This window comes from Leptopilina heterotoma, unplaced genomic scaffold (assembly GCF_015476425.1).
Source record: "Leptopilina heterotoma isolate Lh14 unplaced genomic scaffold, ASM1547642v1 Lhet_65, whole genome shotgun sequence".
Taxonomy (NCBI): Eukaryota; Metazoa; Arthropoda; class Insecta; order Hymenoptera; family Figitidae; genus Leptopilina; species Leptopilina heterotoma.
Window position 1 is genome coordinate 634691 of NW_025111152.1, and position 20150 is coordinate 654840.

The 20150-nt window shown below is 31.0% G+C and overlaps 1 protein-coding gene across 4 annotated transcripts in view; it reads left to right on the forward strand.

Moving 5' to 3' along the window:
• Positions 1-20150, forward strand: part of LOC122509964 (microtubule-associated protein Jupiter) — a 222786-nt gene that overhangs the window by 143742 nt on the left and 58894 nt on the right. The window contains exon 1 of one of the 4 annotated variants that reach the window (XM_043624318.1): positions 806-1270. The exons of 2 other annotated variants lie outside the window; for them this stretch is intronic. In XM_043624318.1, the coding sequence (XP_043480253.1) occupies positions 1209-1270 (62 nt within the window). In that variant the 5' untranslated portion in view covers positions 806-1208. Of the gene's footprint in view, positions 1-805; positions 1271-20150 lie in introns of those variants that run through there. One more of the 4 variants, XM_043624321.1, reaches the window with a different exon arrangement.

Here is a 20150-nt window from a genome sequence, read left to right on the forward strand (position 1 = left end):
TAATCTTTCTGTTTTCTTGAAAGAATCAAATTGATAGCAAAATTTCGATGAAATAATGATTTGATTTAAATATTGGTTTCAATTCGTAACAACTTGACGACTAATGATAGTTACAATTATTAATTAACAGTCGGGAATTGTTGACTTAAAACCTAAAAGCTTAGAACTAGAGAGCGAAACATTTGGTATACAAGAGTGAAGTATTTGCCTAATTTGTATGTATTCTTCTTCCACCTTTTTGAGAAAAAAGCGTTTTTGAAGAAAGATTTGAATTTGAATAAGATATTACAGAAGAGCAAGGTCGTATTGATAAAATTGTCATGGGCTTTATTTTCCGGTCCAAGTGTTTCTCTTTCGTTGAAGGTCGCGTTGCAGCAATGCAGCAGATGCGGATTGGCCCTGCGAAGAGGAAGAGGAAGCTCGAACTTGCCGCGGATTAGGTGGGTATTCTTGGCAATGGTTGGTGTGCCGTGCGCCGCTGCTTCGCCGAGCGTATCGATTGAGGTGAATGGCACGAAGCGACGTCGCGGTCCGGTGTCGACCTCCACCAGCAAGAGTGAACAAGAGTAGCCGGTGCAACCCTACGGTTGCTGGTGGCTAGTTGCCATCACTACTAATGCTTGCCAGTAGTGGTGGAGTCAAGAAATGATTCTCAGCCGACTAGCCGAGAACTATTCCTCGACGATGCGATGGTGGAGGCTAGAGATTGTGGAAGGACGTTGGCGCACACCGCGGGAAGGGAACTCGAAAGGAAAAGGGTGGTGGGGACGCAGGGCGCGGGAGTGGGGGAGGCAAAACAGCAGACGAATCGACTGCCTATTATAAACGGGACTCTCTTCTCCGAGCTGTCAGTTCTTCGTTTGAACGTATCACCAGACTTTGATAACACTCTGATATCCTGCCTCGTTAGTGTTGTGCTTTATTAATTTGTCCAGGTCGGACACTTTCCTCCTTAAGGCAGTTTACTGTCAGTGCACGACCCAGAGATCGTCTCTGTCTAGACAATCAGCTGGGCACTCGCCGACTGCTGCATCAGCTGATTCTCTATCTGGGAGGCTGCGCTCTCCTCAAAAGAGATAACACAGTTTGACAGTGCGCCGTTGAGGTAGGTCTGCAGATTCGAGATCGCAAGGTCGTCCTCTGGCAGGCCAGATAGTGAAGTGATTTGTTTTCCTCTTCTCTCGAAAAACATCTTTAAGGACAAGGACATGGCTACCTATGCAGCTTACAGGCACGTCGAGCTTGATAACGTCGGATATGGCAAGAAAAGGTAGTCATACAAACATCAACGTTTATTTATTTACTTGAAAAATCATCAGTAAAAACTGATTCGTCAAAAACGAAACTTGGTTCTCAATCTGAAAATTGCGGACTACGTTCTTTATTTCAAAATAAATTATTAAATATTCGTAAAAATGACACAAAAGCTGTAATTTCAAGTGTTTACATAGAAATGTTCTGTAATGTCGTTACATTACATCTTAGAATTAACAAAGGTTTGCCACTGTCTCTTAAATTACTTGTTTCACGCTCAATTAAAGTATTAACCACTAAATTACGTTGAACCTAAATCTTTTACTATAGAGAAAAGAACTGTCTTTACATGTTTTTATTCCAATACAATGCCTTCTATTGACAACTGAACTAAATTTAAACATTTATTTTTAGTACAAACCAAATAATTCTTCAATTAACTTAAAAATACATTCTAAAAAGTAAATACTACACAAATTATTTTAAGTGTAGCATATAGAATTATAAATTAAAAAATTTGTGCTAATAATAAAGAATTTTTAAACTTTAGTTTTAGTTTCTAACCGCTTTTCTCATAAACACTAATTTCTTCTAAATTATATGATTAATTATTTATTAAGTCATTAATTAATCACTCTGTGAAGTGGGTCTATCGAATATATTTCTTGAGATAATAAAAAAGTTATTCGAAATTCATCTCCAGAAAAGTTGATAAAACAATTATAATTTACTGGTAAATAAAATTGTCCCTAATCTTCATTAGCACTAGATGTTAGCTTTAATTGAAATGATCATGGCATTAGTTTTTATATTCACTTAAATAGTTACAGACATGTACCAAAAATTTATAATCCTCTCGTTGGATTTTGTTGAAAAAAATTTTTAAATTTCTTGAACGATAACAAGAGAAATGAGATAAGAATTTTATTAATAAAGACTGTGTAGTGTATAATCCGTAATTCTTTATTGCTTATAAACTTATAATGAATCGAGCTTTAAGTAATAAATTACACTTCAAATCCGTGAATGGAGAAACGATAATTGATAATTATCCGCTTCTGAACAAGATGACTGATTTCCTATTGTCTCATAAATCACGAATGGAATATCGAGCGTAATGAGGAAAGCTTGCAGCTCTTACTCTCCAGCATAATTTATTATCATCCGCTAAATCCCTCTGTATATTTTTATTGCCACATGATAAGTCTTATAATATACTTTTTTTAATTCGAGTTTTCACATTCTCCGTGGTATGATTTAAAGAGAACTATACTTCAAAATCGTATACTGAAAAGAATTAAACATTAATTGGATTTAATAGTAATTACGCATTTACTTCATCATTCATTAGATTTTATTTTTAGGTTGAAAAGTAGGCTAATTGATGATTTATATTTTATTATAAAATCAGATTTTCCTTTTTAGAATTATTTTAGGATCATTTAAGATCTTTATATCCCTTTTGCTTCCTCATAAAAGCATGATATTACCAAAAATTTTCAAACTAGATTTTTCACTTTTTTCACGTTTCTTAAACTGAAGAATTCAAAAATCATATTTTTAAAAAATGTTATTTCGTACACATGTGCATCTTACATTTTCAAAAATATCTCGAGTTCTATAAGAGTTAAAGGGATGATATTTTTTAATTTTAGAACTTTATAGGAGGACACAAAATCAGTAGTCATTAAACCTCGTTCATCAATTTTAACTGTTTCTTCGCGATTTAAATTTTTTCAAAAAAAGTTTTTTGCAAATATTCAAAAAATGGCATATACAAATAGGTCCAATTAATGTATTTCTTTTTTTAGCGCAAACCTCTAATAGTATAGCTTTTTAGACTTTGAATTCTCGAATAAGTTTCTGTTATTTGTCAAAAATAATTAATTTAAAGATGAATTTTAGTTAAAATGTAATTGAATATTATAGTTATAATGTAGTATTATATTATATGGTTATATTAAAACTTTTAGGAATAAATAATTACATTTCAGAAGGTTTGAAATTAAAATTTTTGAAAATTTATATTTTGAGTAAAATTAAAGATTTTAAGAACGTAATTTTTTGAAAAATTTTAGTTCACATTTTTTGAAATTGTATGAATTTGTGCATATATTGATTAAAAAGTTTTAGAATAATCGAAATGTCGTAATATTGAATTTAAAACAATTGAATTTTAGACGAATTCCAAGTGAACTCTTGAAGAACTTTTTCAAAATTGAGGCTCCGGATCTTAAAAGGGCACTTTTACCATTTAAAATCAATGCTGAAAGTGCCCTTTTAAGATCCGGAGCCTCAATTATTAAAAATAATTGACTTAGAAAAGAATTTCAGTAAAAAGTTCTAGAAATAATAAAAGTTTATTTGAAAATAATTGAATTTTGCATAGATAAACTTAGAATTGAAGTTATTATTGACATAAGAAAAAAAAAGTTAACAAATTTTCTGGAAATTTTGACAGAAGTGACTTTTTGGGTTTTGAACACTTTGCTTTCTCAAAAAAAATGTTCTTTTTATGAATATTATAAATTGCATTATTGTTATATATTTTTTCTTGAGAAAGCAAAATGTTAATGAAAAGAACACACAAATTTCTGCTTTAATTTTGTATCGGTTTTTAGTTATCATTGCCTTTATCTTTAGAGACCGTATTTATGAAAGTACTATAAATACAGATCAAGAACAACAGTTCTTGTAATCTTTTGTCATTTTAAACTGATTGAAATTAGAAACAAAATTCAATTGAAAAGTTTTTTTTATTAAAAGAGTGCCACAAAATGAGAGTTTCTTGAAATTATAATGAACTATATATATAGTTGAATATTTGTTGATTTTGCTGAATCAACAATTATCTTTGATTATTATTGTGACAGAATGTTTTTTCCAACTTTGATGACGTTCTCGGGCAATGAACTCCAAGTCGGTTAATCGCTCCAGAATTTGCTATGCACCATAATAATTATCCCAATAGTGGGCTAACAATGCATTCCAAAGACTGGCTGGCAGTGCTTGGCACCCTTCTCATTTATAATCCTGAACTTATTAGCTTCATCCGATGCCTTATCGATATTATCAATGCATGAAAATAAACTCTCGATCACATTATCACTGTTATTGTCATTCAGTAAAATGGATCACACAGAGAGTTTAGCAATACTCTTGTGAGAAAGGCTTTAGGAAAAGACGAGGAAAAGATGATGTTATAGATCCAACCGATAATGAAAAAGATTCTTCTCATCCAGTGACTGTTAGCTCCAAATACCAAAGTCGAATTCTAACATGAATAAATTTTATTGTAGATTATTAGAAACATTTTTTTCTCTTAATATTGCTAACGTTAGAAATGACCATCATTAAATGTCTAAATGATGAAACTTGAGTTAATTCAAAGTTACTTTAATTGTAATAATCTCTTTTTGTGAAAGAAATGGTAAATTGTACCGTTTCTCTAAAACGTTTTGCGGAATCTTAATTCTGTGATAACTTGAAACGAGTTTGTTCAGACTCGTATATAATGTCACAAAGATTTATACTAAATTACAGAGGTAAAAAGAATTAAATTCACGGCGGTAGGTGATATTTCTATATAATGAACTTTCTCCATTTAAGCGTTGGCACATTAGACTTTAAAGTTGAAACATCAAAAACGTAACTAATGTTCAATTTACTCTTACAAAAAAGGCTATTTTAATGGACACTTTATACATATATAGGGGAGAGTCTCCAGTTGTGAGACGGGTTTCATTTTTGACCCGTAAATTGTAAACGGGTAAACGAAATTGTAAATAAAATACACCGTTCGAAAGGTAACAGAAATACGCAACTTTTATTAAAAGAAAGTGTAGTGTTTCGATGAACTCAAAAAATTTTACGATACATTTTCCGAGCACATCGCTTTTATCAAAAAAAAAATGTCTCCAGTTGTGAGACACTGATTAAAAATTGCTAAAATTTAATAAGTTTGACATAAAACGTTATGTTTAGTATAAATAATTAAATATATTAATAATATATATTATTATATACTGAATAATAATATTTATTCGCCAAAATATGACTATCAAATAAACAGAATTTAATAGCTTCAACAAGAGCAATGAAATTGATTTCTTCTGAATCAATTGACTTTTTTCCACTTGACATGCTTGCAAAGTCGTATTTTTTATGCTGCCCAGATGGGTGTTGACACCGTCTCACAACTGGTGATATGCCGTGTCTCACACCCAGAAATTGACGCTATTTTGAAAAAGGAAAATTAAATTATTTTCAACCGTAGATTGGAACAATGCAATATTGCATCACAAAATATAAGGAAAACACCAAAAGAAAATGCATTACATTTACCTTTTCCAATTAATTAACTTGGAAGAAAATTACTTTGCATTTATTGAAAAAACGCTTTTTAGTCGATTATCACACACAGTGTTGGTATTTAACAAAAACAGTTTATATATCCGCTTCGGCGTACACGAAAAAGTTGGCTCATATAAAAAGAAATGTTTTTATATAAACCAATCGGCTTTTTAATATTGCATGTTAAAAAAATTGACTGTCTCACAACTGGAGGTGTCTCCCAACTGGAGGCTCTCCCCTATATATATAAATGTGTCTGGCTTTCGTTAAATTAACGCGTAGTCGCGTATAGATTCTCGATATGTTTCAATATTTCCCTCCTTAAAATTCAAAATTGCCAATTTAGTTTACAATTTAGTGGTGTAAAGAGATATTTAAATTTTCCACTGGACGATTCTATTTTAGATTTTGAAAAGCATAAACCTTGACAGGTTTTTTATAATGGCAAAAAATATAACAGAAGTTCGTGTCATAAAAACGGATAATAACCGCTTAATGGCGGAATAACAATTTGATAAGTCATGCTGCAGTCATAAAATTCTATTCTCAATGACAATGTTCTATTGTTATTCAGGTCTATTATTATCATCATTTCACGATGATGGTCTGAAATATTGTAGAGTTTGAAAAAAGAATAAATTAAGATTAATTTTATTGTATGAATATTTCAGCGAAATAATCGACACCTTTTGTAGAAACATGAAAAATATGAAAGTAATTAATTAGATTAAAAATTCGTTTAGAGAAACTCAATATTGTAAAATTTGTGACAGTATAATGGAAATTCGGAGTGCACATTATTAAGACGAGAAATGTCTGCACGCTAGCATTACAATTACTGAATAGGTATATAGTGTGTCGTGTCTTGCGTCTCTCGTCACGTCGCGTCGGTCAATGTCTTGATCTTGGCAAACGAAACGTGTAAAGGTGCAGAGTAAATACCGTTCATTCTCTGTTTCCGCAATCATTTACTCGCGCTACTCGTAAAATGCGAAGGAGCACTGATCCTTTCCAATTTTCATCCTCGTCTATTCTCACGAACGACTGACCTCTGTATTTAATAATAATAGTTGCACTCCAAACTTACTCCGTATTATGTTTTGTATTGGCAAGTTTTCTTCAACTATCAACACTATATTTTTACTACAAATATCATTTTAGCAAATATTTCCTGGGACAATGACTAAATTTCAGAATAGGAAACCGATTTCAAGACCTGAAATTGTCTTATTTTTATTTCAAGCTCAAAATAGATTGAATATAAGAAAACAACATGTTTGACTTTTAAGTACTTGATGAGGACTTTGTTTTTGTAGTTATTAAACTTCTATTCAAATTTCTTACAAACCTTAAGGGGCCGTACTCATAAAACGTCACGCGGCTAGGGGGAGGGAGGAGGTCTGAGAATTGTGACTAAGTGTGACATGGGGGAGGGTGAACTCATGTGTTACGTCACAATCTTTTAAATTCAAAGATTATAAGAAATTATATGTGACAATGTCACTTTTTCTAAATAAAACAAGTTAAAAATGCTTTAAACTATTTAATATCTATTATGTACCTGTTTAACATCTATTGGCATATTATTTATAATATGATAAAATAATATATTCTCTTAATTTGAATCAGTTAAAAATCATGGTTTTAACTGACAATCAGCAGTGACTGACTTTTTGCTTCTGAATCAGTAAAAAATAACAGAAAAATTATCCACAAAACACCGAAATTTTTCTAAATATGTATATTAAAGATTTGCTTGCATACTTTGAAAAATTTACTTGCAAAGTTTATTTTAAAATTGTGTAAAGATTTAAATTTCTCACTCCAATAAATGTCTATCGTCAAATTTTCTTAAAAATATAGCTTGAAACTTTCCTGAACATTTGAATTGCATTTTCGACTATACTTTCGTGAAAATTTAAGTTAAATTTTCAGGAAAGTTTCGCGCTAAACATTTATTGAAGTGGGATATTTAAATCTTTACACAATTTTCACTAAACTTTGCATTTAAATATTTCGAAGCTTGCGAGTAAATCTTTAGTAAATTTTTAGGAAAATTTCGGTGCTATGTAGGTAGTTAAACGTGACTAATTGAATCAATCAAAAACAATTGTATTGAAACATCAGTTATTTTTAACTAATTGTCAGAAAAAAATATTACTATTTGAATTAGTGACTGACTTTTTGCTTCTAAATCAGGTATTTTTAACTGATTCAATAATTTAGAGTGTAAGATATAATATATTTATTGTCCAATGTATAAAATTTACAGTGAAATTTATGTTTGTGACGTGACGTAGGGGGAGGGGGGGTTCAAGATTTGTGACGAAGTGTGACATAGGTGGAGGGAGGGGTTAAAAATGGTCAAAAATTGCGTGACGTATTATGTGTACGGCCCCTAATTATAGATAAAGGAAAATAAACGAAAATATTCTATAAAAATATTAAGTAAATAATATACAAAAAAAAATTTTTTAACCTTCGTCAATCAGTAACAGAATATAAAATTACATTCATTTAAATGAATGTTTTCCTTATTCAACTATAATTAATATTTCTCTGACGTAAAAGATTGATTAATAATAACTTACAAATCTTAAGGTATTCGTCGCGCGACTGGTCACTCTCAAAAGTTTGTATCCGATGACTGTACACGGAAAAAGTATCGGCACGTCAGATGTACAGGTTGTGTCAAATTTTCTTCTACATTTATTTTGCACGCCATCTGTGCCAGTTTGGCGTATCTGACGTGCATTACGTACGTCTGATATCTCGAAATGGCACCTCAGACGTGCAAAATGAAATGTACTGCTGTTGACACTGTCCTTGGCGCATCTAATGTCCCGGAATTTTTTCCGTGTACTTATGAAACGATTATGAATGCGATAGAGCTGTGCAAAATTCGGACCGAACCGAGTTTTGTTCGGTTTCGGGGCGCCGAAATGTCGAATGTCGAATATTCGACATCCGAACTGGGCTAGTTCGAATGTCGGATTTTCGACATTCGAACTAAGCTAACTCGAATGTCGAATTTTTGAAATTCGAACTGGGTGAAAAAATTCGAACAGTTCGGTTCGAATTATTTTGCACAGCTCTAGAATGCGAGTTTCCGAAAAACTTTTGCGGACGTACAGTTTCACACACAGATGTTCTGGATGTATAATCATAACCTCTCGCATGAAAAACGATCGTGGCAACGTCGCAAGTTTGGCATATGGCCGTATTTAAAATTTCGCGCCAAAAGTAGCAGACGAGCTGTAGAATTTAACAAGCGCTGTTGACGTGTTTACAAATTCACCTCTCATTTTGGTTTAATAAATAAAACTTTAGTTTTTTTTTTAAATCTGACGATTAGTATAGGTGCAAAAATGAAAAGTCTGTAATTAATACAGGGTTTTCCTATACCGTACATGTTAAAGATTGAAACTTTGATTTCATTTTTTGAGACTTACTGACGGTCAATTTTATTTTAATAGGCCTTATTTTGTAGATAAATATCCAAAGAATGATTATGTGAAATTTAAAAAAAATCTGACGAAAACGAATCGACGCGACAAATACCTTAAGTACAAGTTTTAAATAAAAATTTTATTGAGCATAAATAAGATTTTTATTTGAACCAAATAAAATTTATTTAAGACAAATAAATAGGAAAACTCTTAGTCAAATATATCTTTTTACTGGGATGTATTCAATTTTTGAAGCTGGTATAGTTCCTTTGAATGTCCACATACACATTATCTTTAAGTTTGAATTTTTCAGTTTTTACTTTATTTAATGCACTGAGAAAACATTTATTTGATTCAAATAAATTATGTTCAAGTTCTCAACGGTTTTATAAACGAAAATGAAAAACTAATTACATTTCTTAAAAATGTACGCACATGGACTGTAAATTTTCGAAAAATGTTTTCCTACACGGAGAGAAAAATCTAGCTTTAATAGTATGACACTACCTATTCTAATTTCGCATGACTATAGTCACGCTTCAAACGCATGAATTCTTACCCAAAAACCATGGGTCCACGCTTCACCATGGTTTTTCGGTATGTTTTCATGCGTTTGAAGCGTGACTATAGTCCATGCGAAATTAGTATAGGTAGTGTCATACTATTAAAGCTAGATTTTTCTCTCCGTGTAGGCACTAAATTTAACTAAAATTTAGCCCTATTCGCGATGAGCACAAACTGTTGACGCCACGTGGTCTATAAGAAGTCTCTTTTGAATGTGTTGACGTACTCTCGCATATGTATATTGTACACACATGTGAACCATAACCTCTAAATAGTTACAATATTTCTTATTATTTAGTTTGTTAAGAAGTGATAAAACATTAATACTTACCATAATTATAATTAATTATTTATGTAAACCATTTTGCATCGATTTTACTACTGACACATTCGTCATTAGTATTTATTCGTCAATAATAAGTGCAGTCACATACTTCTTCTTCTTCTTCTTCTTCTTAAATGACTTTTGGCTATGCCGACTGTAAGAACAAAACACCCAGAAGAATAAGAATTAAAAGTGTCCATGAAATTGGTTAACCCGTTGCCTGTTTCCGACCCACCCGTGGGTCGTGAAAAAGTTTGGCCATAACTGTTTCCGACCCACCCGTGGGTCGTGTTCATTTTCACTCTAAATAAATATAATTTGTATATATATTGATAGATATTTTTCTTTATATCAATATTATAAGACATTATAAGGATCATTAATCATGTTGACAATCATGTTGTATTTTCCTCAAACAGTTAAGGGGTTAATGTGAACCAAAATGGCGTCAAACGCGATTCGGACATTCGGTAATATACCTATGGCGGTTGATGAGCACGTGTCGGGAGGTAAAGATGTGATTTAAATATTTATTCTATTGCAAATATGAGTTCTTTTAAGTTCAAAAAGTCTGTTTAGAATCATTTCTTCCGAATACTTGAAGTTAGACACTTTAAAAAATAACAAATAAGTCAAATTTAGAAAACTACAGACATTGTGAGATGAATCCTCACTTAAATTGATGCTTGAGAACTGTACTTGGGAACGGTAAAAACCGAACTCACAGTCACATACAAAATTAGCAAAAGTGACTTCTTACAGAGCTTTGGGAAATATCCAACAGGTGGCGAATTTTCGTGCTCAACGCGAATACATTAAATGTATTATTTTTTATTAATGTTTATGTCATTTCTTCAGGGGGGCCCGGAGAAATTCCGGGAGGCCGTGCCCCCTCTGACCCCTACCTAGCTACGCCTATGGACAATATAGAAAAATATCAAATAAATATTTGAAAATAATTGAATTTTACAAAAATTTAAAGTTTTTTGAATATTTTGCTTAAAGTCAATTTAGCGATGTCCTGCTATTAGAATAATCTATAGTTTCTGAAACTAATAAAGAGTTGGTTTAATATTTTGATCTTTTATTAATAGAATTAATTCCAATACTATAGTTTCGAACCGCTAATTAAATGATAATGAAAATGCTTTGCGATTAAATAATTTGACGTTAATTCTTTCATGGTAATTAAATCCGGGTAAAGATTAATTTTCTTCGGAAACGGAAAAATAGTCTAGACCACATTATAGAGATAATGACTATCCCGCGAAGCAATCTGAAAATCAGTGTTGCGCAAGTTGTAGCACTGAATAAAGTTTAAGAGCTTTGCATGCTGGCTTCTTAACGTTAACGTGCCTATTATTTATTCAAGGCTTTCCGCCGCGCCGCGCCGAACCGATTCATTCACGGAACAAAACGGAATATTATATATCACTGCCCAGTGACTACGATTCATTCAAGAATCAAGATTCGGTCATTGTCATACATGCCTGTTCATTCTCTTCTTCTTCAAATTTAAAATTCAAATGTACATTACATTTAATTGTTCACAAATAGCCGCTAAATTTAGAATTTTCTTTAATAATTACTTTAAAATTACCTCATTTTCTATGTGACTTTCTAACGATTGCATTTCCTCTTTTTGTTTCAGGTGAGTTACAGAAATCCTTTGAAATATGTGTCCTCTATTTTGTGGTAAGAAGGTCAAAAAAGAGTTTATTCAGAATTTTACGCAATCTTTGATTGAAATGCAAATGCGTATAAAATATAAATCCAAGTAAGTGTTAATTTAATTATTAATTTCTGCATTGAAATGCTTCATTCTGAAAGGCGTGGAAATTGTTTGCTCTTTTAGTTTATAAAACGACTTAGAAGAAAAACCTAAATCTTTATTATAAAATTTTTCGTCTGGTACGTGTATTTATTCATTTAAAAAACGACTGTATGAGTATTATATCCAGCTTAAATCTGTTCTCTCGCATAAGAGTGAAAGTAAATTTACAGGGCAATGTGTTCAGCTTTTCTGAAATCAATTCGATTGACGTTCTACCCACATCAGTAAGGTGCAGTCAATATAATCGCAAGTAGGATGCGATCATTAATCCTTTCTCTAAGGTTCGAGATGAAGTTCCCATAAAACGGTTTTGCTCATTTATTATATGAATCATTAAAAATTCGTATTTCGTATATTGATTGCACTCGGGAAAATTGAAGAATATTTTGTTACATCTCGATGGTGAAAAATAAAACCACACTTTCCTGTTTCCGGTGTGTCGTATTGCATTCACCGATCCGATATGAGGATTCAGTTTGGTTTCAGGTAATTGCAAATTAAAGTGACCACATGGTCCTATCACTAATTTCTTGTCAATTTTTTTCAATTTTTAGTAAAGTGATATGTATTTGGCTCGTGCGGAATCAAGACTCCAACTCGTTTTTTATGCTCGCGTCGTAAAAATAGTCAAATTGGCAGAAGAGAATAGAAGTTTAAAACAATTTTTAAAAAACCAACGATTCAAATTAGGAAAAAAAAGATTTTGTAAATATTTCAAATAAGCACAGGTGCGATTTTTTGGTCGGCCCATAGTTGGGCCAACTTTTACAAAGTCGGTCCAACTTCTCGTGCCAGAGGTTGGGCCAACCATACAGATGATAACGGTCGCCGTCTAATGGCGACGATGGTTGGCCCGACAACTCATAAGGAAGTTGGCCCAACTTACAATGCATATGTTGTGCCAACTATACATTTCAATGGTTGGTCCAAAGACTGAGGCCAAAGTTGGCACAACTTTAGATGCGTAAGTTGGGCCAACCACAATTTTCAAAGTTTGGCCAACTTCAACAGCCAAAGGTAAAAAATTATTAAAAAACTAAATTATTTAAACAATTAACACGTTATTATTAGCGGGAACATCAGATATAACCTTTACCTATTATTATTAAACACAATCTCATACATACATTTTCGAAAATATCTAATGCTCGCTGGGATCGAACCCCTAACCTAACGCACCGAAGACTTATACACTGACCACTACGCTACGTTCACATGGGAGTGCATAACGCAAAATGTATATTAAAGCTGCAACAGTCGGGCCAACCGTGGCCCAGAGTTCGGCCAACCAAGAAAGTTTAAGTCATTTAAACCGCATTTGACAAAGTTTTGCCAACCGTTGGGCCAACCGTGGCCCAGAGTTCGGCCAACCAAGAAAAATCAAGTCAATCAATATTAAAATCGCAGTCCGTGAAAGTATCGAAAGAATAAGAAAAATTGAAATAGTTCTTTTAAATTTTAGAATAAAATACATATTTCAATCTTTAATATAGTCAATACTAAAAATTATGAGTGAGTCGAAAAGGACAGGAAATAAAAAGACGTAGGAAGGAGGAGGATAGAATTATCGTTTCGAAAGTATTTCGCACACACACCAATGAGCTAACGCAAGCATCATACTATACATCATACTATACAAACACAAACTATATACAATTTCGGAGATCTATGTTAAAACCTATAAACGCATACATATAAACTTAACTTAAATACAAATAAACGCAATAACGCACGCACGCTGTACATTGGGAGATACAGTTCTCAACTTCCTTATATACTAAACTCGAGAAATTTTCTGAACTTGTGAGAAAGTGATATTTTCTCCATATTTTGTTTAAAAAAGTTCTTAATTTATTTTACATTATAAATACATACTTTTGTATGCTGGGTCAAAATTTTATTCATAAATGTTTATCATAATACTGTTTTTAAAATTGTTTGTTTCTGGAAAATGATTTCTATTGAAATTATATCCAATTTTTCGTTATATGTATAAAGAAACCCATCATTTAATTTATTGGCATAAGAAAATGCAGCATATCTTAAATCATTTTTTTAAATACCTTCCAATGTCCTAATTCATTTTCGTACACGGAAAAAAATTAATATCTAAACTTGAAATAATATTAATTTGAAATCCAATGGAATGTAAGTATGTCTAAAATAGACATTATAGTCACAATTAAATTCACATCTCTGATTTAGAGATTTGTTAATTTCACAACTTATCTGATGTGAATTACATTGCGTTTTAAGTTCATCATTGTCAAAGAATATTTAAACCATTTTAATTATTTAAGTATTAATTTTATATTTTAAATGCAGTTTCATTCCCAGTTTTCACTTTCCATATTTTACGAATGTTTTTCGCGTTATCACGTGTGGGACATATTTTTATTTATTAGTATTTTCAGGTTAAACTTTCGTTTGACACTTGAAAACCTAACCTATATTGAAAGTTGTACCAAACCATGTTTTGTTGATGTTGAGATAATTTGATTCAAATAAAGAAATGAAATAATAAAAAATTCATATTATCTTCAAAAAATGTCCAATTTTTTATGATTGTCAATGGATTTGTTTATAAGTTCATACTAAAAGAAAAATATACATTCTTTGAATAATTCTCACTCTAAATTGTGATAAATCATAAAATTTGAGATTTCTAATATCATTTTCAGGCATAAAAATACGGATTCTTCACACTGATAATATATGCGGATTAGATATAACTCTAAATTTCAGTTTTAGACATCTGTTCAAATCACACATCCGATTCCAGTGATAGTTTATGCCTAAATCTCATATTAAATCTCTACTTTAGAGATTAATTTTTTTCCGTGTAAATTTTGAATGCTCTCAAATGCTCATTTAAAAGACAATGGACTATGCCTTTTACTACAATTAGGAAATCTTCATTGTCGATTAAAATTATTGAATGAACAAAATAAAATTGTTCACCCAATTCCGACACATTTTGACACATCAAATTAAAATATTTTGGGGTAAACACAACGTGCACATGTTGCCACGAGGTTTGACTCGGATAATTTCGGAACTGCTCGACTGAAATATTCGGCTAATCTCGGACAGCTTCGTAACCGCTCTACGTCAGCCTGACGTCAGCCCATAGCCTGCTATGGCCTGCTACTAGGCTGGTCATAATTTTTATTATAGTCGATAATACTATTCATAACTAAATTAACAACTTATGTAATTCTTCGATAGTATTTAGTATAATCATCTGGTAATACTTTTTACTATTGCATACTTTCTTACTTATAATATTACAACTTCTTATTGACTATTTCAATTTCTATTACTTCAGAATAATACAAAGTAATAATTTGATTATAAACTTTCTTAAAAATGGTAATATTAATTCATAAATGTACATGATTTCCCCAAATTGCAATCGGTTTTACTAAATACTAATATAATAATACGAAATATTAAAACAGAATCTCTCTCCGTGTGCGTTTCTAGAGTTTTGCCAACCGTTGGGCCAACCGTGGCCCAGAGTTCGGCCGACCAAAAAACTATAAGTCAATTATACTGCTTTTCTTGAGTTTTGCCAACCGTGGTCCAGAGTTCGACCAACCGAAACTGAAAGTCTTTTAAACTACGTTTGGATGAGTTGTGCCAACCTTTGTCGCCAAAGTTGGCCCGACGGTTGGTTAAACTCTGCATTTAATGGTTGGCTTGCAAAGTCGGGCCAAGTGTGGGCACTAGTACTTGCCAAAGTTGGGCAAACTCTGGCAACCAAAACTTCGCTTGCCAAAGTTAGGCCAACCTTGGGCCAACCTTTAAACTCTGGCGGCCAACCTAAATTCGCACCTGGGATGCTATTCATTATTAACGCCTGAATATTCAGAACGTGTGTCCGTCCTGAAGTTGACATCGATAACTTCACCTTGAGTGCTAAAACTTTTTCCTTCGCTAAGTTTCTGTAAAATGCAATTAATTTCAAATCCACTTTTCTTCAAAAATATGATCATTTTTTAAAATTTTAATTAAATTATTTTTAATTTAGTGAATTTCAATATAGGTAATGTATGAAATATTTTACAAATTTTTCAATTAATCATTTTTCGGGAATCCAATTATCTTCATAAACTTTTAATTGAGATTCTTAACAAACTAATTTTTTTTTAATTTCTAAATTAAATTATTTTCTGAAATTTATAGCTAAAACTTTTCTAAATCAATTACTTTTGATAATTCTATTGTCAGTAACTTCTTTGAGTATTTAAATATCGACTTTTTCAATTGCAAATTTTGAAAATAAGTAATTTCTCAAAAATTTTAATAAAAAATCAAGTGTAAATTTAAAAATGAAAATTAATTAAAATTAGCTTCTAAAAATTCTAAGTAATAAAATATTTTTGAACAAAGTAATTCTTAGAGTTTTTCCATTCTAATTTTTTAAAATTCAATTATTTTTAATATTTTCAATTACATAATTCCGAAAACTTGAATAAATACAAAAAATAATAACATTAAAATTTTTTAGAATTATTTTTAACAATTTGAAGAAAACAATCATGTTCTAAATTTTTAATTAGTTGATCAAAAAATTAATTAGTTTTTTTAAATTAAATACAAAAATTCTTTTAAGAAATTCAATTACATATTTTCAAACATTATTGCATTACAATATTAAAATAAAACTAATTCTTAGAATTGTTTTATCATAATTTTTTAAGATTAAAATGTTTTAATTTTTCAATTGTAATTGAAGAACAACACTAAAAAAAATTATATTGTCAGTTCTGACATACGAGTATGGTTAGGACGTATAGCTGAAACAGCAATACTGTATTGCTGTATTGGTGTTCTTCACATAAATATGGCTGTTCCATATCCACCAATATAATATGTGTTATGTGAGAATTGTCCATATTTATGGCAGTACCAAAAATATATTTTTTCAGTGCATTATCTTTCAAAAATTATTTTAAAAAATATTTTTAAAAATATTAATTTTAAGAATGTTTTTATTTTTTCTTTAATTAAAAATTGTTGAAAATAATTGAATTTTGGAGGAGTTATAGTTGTAATTTTAAGATATGTATTATGAAATTTCAGAAGAATTCTTAAATATTGTGCAGTATGCAAGTGCAATTATTTTATTCAGCAGTATAGTAGCATGATAAAAATTATTTATTGTGATGTTTAAATAGCTTTTAAATATTTTTTATGTAATACTTAAATGATTTTGTTTTTCTAGTTAGTCAAGAAAATGATACTTATCCCTATTAATAAAAATAAATTTTGCGCATAAAGAAAATAAGTTCGCATATAATCGAAAGAACTCCTTTTTAGTAAAGATCACTCACGTAACAAGGCTAGCCATAATAGGCGAATCTTTTTAGAAGGAAGTCTGCACCCAGTCTCAATTATCAATCGCCCATTACTCGACTTAATTTAGTTGTTTACTGTAATGAGTCTCCGAGAACAGTTAATAATGCGTCGTCTTGTTAAACATTGCGTGGGTTCACAAAAAGCTTTTTTTTTATTTCTGACTCAGGTTCTTTCTTAAAAGATAAATTTAATCTTTTCGACCATAATTAAATAAGTCTTCTTATATCTTTGTTCCACTTTTTCTTTTTTAATATTTTCTTCTCTTTTAAAAATTAATTATCAGCAAAGCAGAAAACATTTTGTTTTTTCAATATAGGTCAAAGCAGAACTTTAGACATGCACGATTATAAAAAGAAACTGAAGTTGCTTTAAAGTTTGTATTTGAATTTTCTTGACATTGATTTCTTAATGTTATGAATAAGATGAATAAGAAATTTGAAAATTGCGTGACTAAAGTTTTCAAGTGCGTGTGAAATTCGTGAGATAAAATGGTTCTAGGTCACTGAAATCACTCAACGGACACTTTAGCTCATAGTCGTTTATCAAAAGAAATTCAGTTTATGAGTTACAATTAGTAGAAATTTCAGATTTAGAGAGTTTGAATGTATTTCTATAACTTGTCTATGGATTTTTCGGGGTTAAAATTAGTTTGCAGAAATGAAGTTTCGTGAATTTCAATATAAAGCTTAAATTGTTATTATTGAGTGAAAGTGAGTTCCCAGGAAGAGAAGAACTATATATTCATAGATCAGACGGATCGCAGACTCTTGTTTTAGCACCAAGGGAAAGGCATTAATCTTGTTAGATTTCGAATACGGATAGAATAAAAGTAGGATTCGAATGCTTTATATGTGAGTTATATAGATTGGGGAAGAAACTCGCGGAAACGGAGAGTTGCTTCATTGGAAATATGTGGGACGGGACGAAAACAAAGAGATAGCTGTGAGGCACAATCATATAGAGAAGGCATTGTAAGGCACGTGGCTTTAGTGCTTCGCTTGTGCAGTGTGCACGCGCAAGTGCCGAATAATCACGTACACGCACTCGAGGAGAGCTCTTGGTCGAGCATGAAAAGCTCCATGAGGTTCGACAGTAAAAGGTGCTTCTCATTCTCAATTTTTACGCTCATCAATTTGTCTCTTATCTTCTTTGCCTATGTTCTCAAACGAGTCTTCTTTTTTTAAAGTTCGTTCTGGCCTCGATTCGCAAAACTTTTATTTCCATTTCCTTGATTTCCAGAAAATTTTTTAACATTTTCCCTTATATGTTTATGTAAAATTCAATTATTTTCAAATATGTTTTTGATATAAGGATGTATCAGTTGCCGCAATTCAACTGCATACAATAGGAAATACTACCTGCAAGCAAGTCTTAATAATAAAATTATTAAATTTTATTTCAAAACTGCGTACTGTCGATCTGCATTCGGATAAAAATTACACGTTTAAAAAAAAAATTTAGGAGAGACTAGGTGCGGTTGTTATGCTGTGCAGTTGTTACAAATGGAATATCTCAGAAACAGTTAGTTATAGAGATGGGGTCCCAAAGAGAAAAATGTTTAGTTTTTATGTACGAACTTGCTGCAATATGTTTAAAAATTATATGCAAACTTTACAAGTAAAAAAATAGGCACATTGGTTTTTAGAGGCCAAAAGTAAATATTTCTCTGGTTGATATTTTTTAAATAACTAATAGACCTTAATATCAATTCTATGAGGATTTAGCTTTAACAAACTGCCTTGGTTGTCCACATTTAGTGTATAGTTTTTTAGTAATTGAAATAAGAACGGTAAAGAGAACGGATATTTTTTTAAAAATTCACCGAAAAAAATTTCGATGGTATTATTAACTATGAACCTATAGTTAATCTTAACCTAGTAAAAGTAATAAGAATTCCTAATCATTGTGGTTAGGATCTCTTAGTTGATTCAACAAATTCAAGCCTTGTAAAAACAACCCTGTCTGTTTTGACAGTATTTACCTCTATATCTTTCACGTCATTTATCGTGATTTCGTAAAACGATTGTTTATTATATTTCGTGTCTACTTTTTGTACATAAAATGGAGTTTTCACATATATCAAAATTGCTGTTTTCTCGGAACCTTTGGAAATATAGATAGTTCGTGTTTTAGAAATTAAACTATTTAATTATATTAGTCAATTCTTTCAGACTTTTTTAATTAGGTTTCAATATAAGGATAATTAAAATTAAAATGTCATTTTCATGTTCTGCCCAAAATTTGGAATACTTTCATATATAAAAGTTTTGTAAGTCAATTAATTTTCTTAATCATTCCTACTTAAATTAATAATTCTTAGTCGCTAGAAATTCTCAGAAAAAATTGGCAGAAGAATTAGAAGCAAATAATGTCAGTGGTGTCCCTTGTCCGCACTTAAGAAATCAGAACTTTACCTAATAATAAAAATTGTTGATTCTCACACTTTTAGTACCAGAAAAATTATTTTGTACAGCTATAAGAGTCTATATTTTTATATAGTAATTGTGCTAACAAAATAATTTTGATCCAGTGCTAGAAAAAAATCAAAATTGCCTGTCCGTAAGTTTCATATTTTTTAATTATTATGGAAAATTTTGAATATCATACCTGTTATTTAAATAACCTAGTGCAGATAATTGCCTTATTAAGCGTTAAGGTACTACTACACTTTAGAATTTTAAAAAATTTGATTTTTTTTTAATTGTATTTTTTAACTCTTTATGACTTCAGAAAACACCTCCTAAAGTATTCATAACCAATTGTAAAAAATAAAAGTAAATTTTTCAAAAATTATTCAATACATATAAAGAGCCATTGACAAATTAAGTAAGTCTTTAAGGGGAATTTGGGGTCCAGCTTTTTGTTACGACCAGAAGAAACATTGGTGCTAATGTATGTAACAGTGTCTGACATAAAAAAGTTGAGGGGTTTCAATTTGCAAAAGAATTTTAGGTAATTTATGGATGACCTCTAACGATACATATGAGGTTTAAACGCGTTTTTCTCA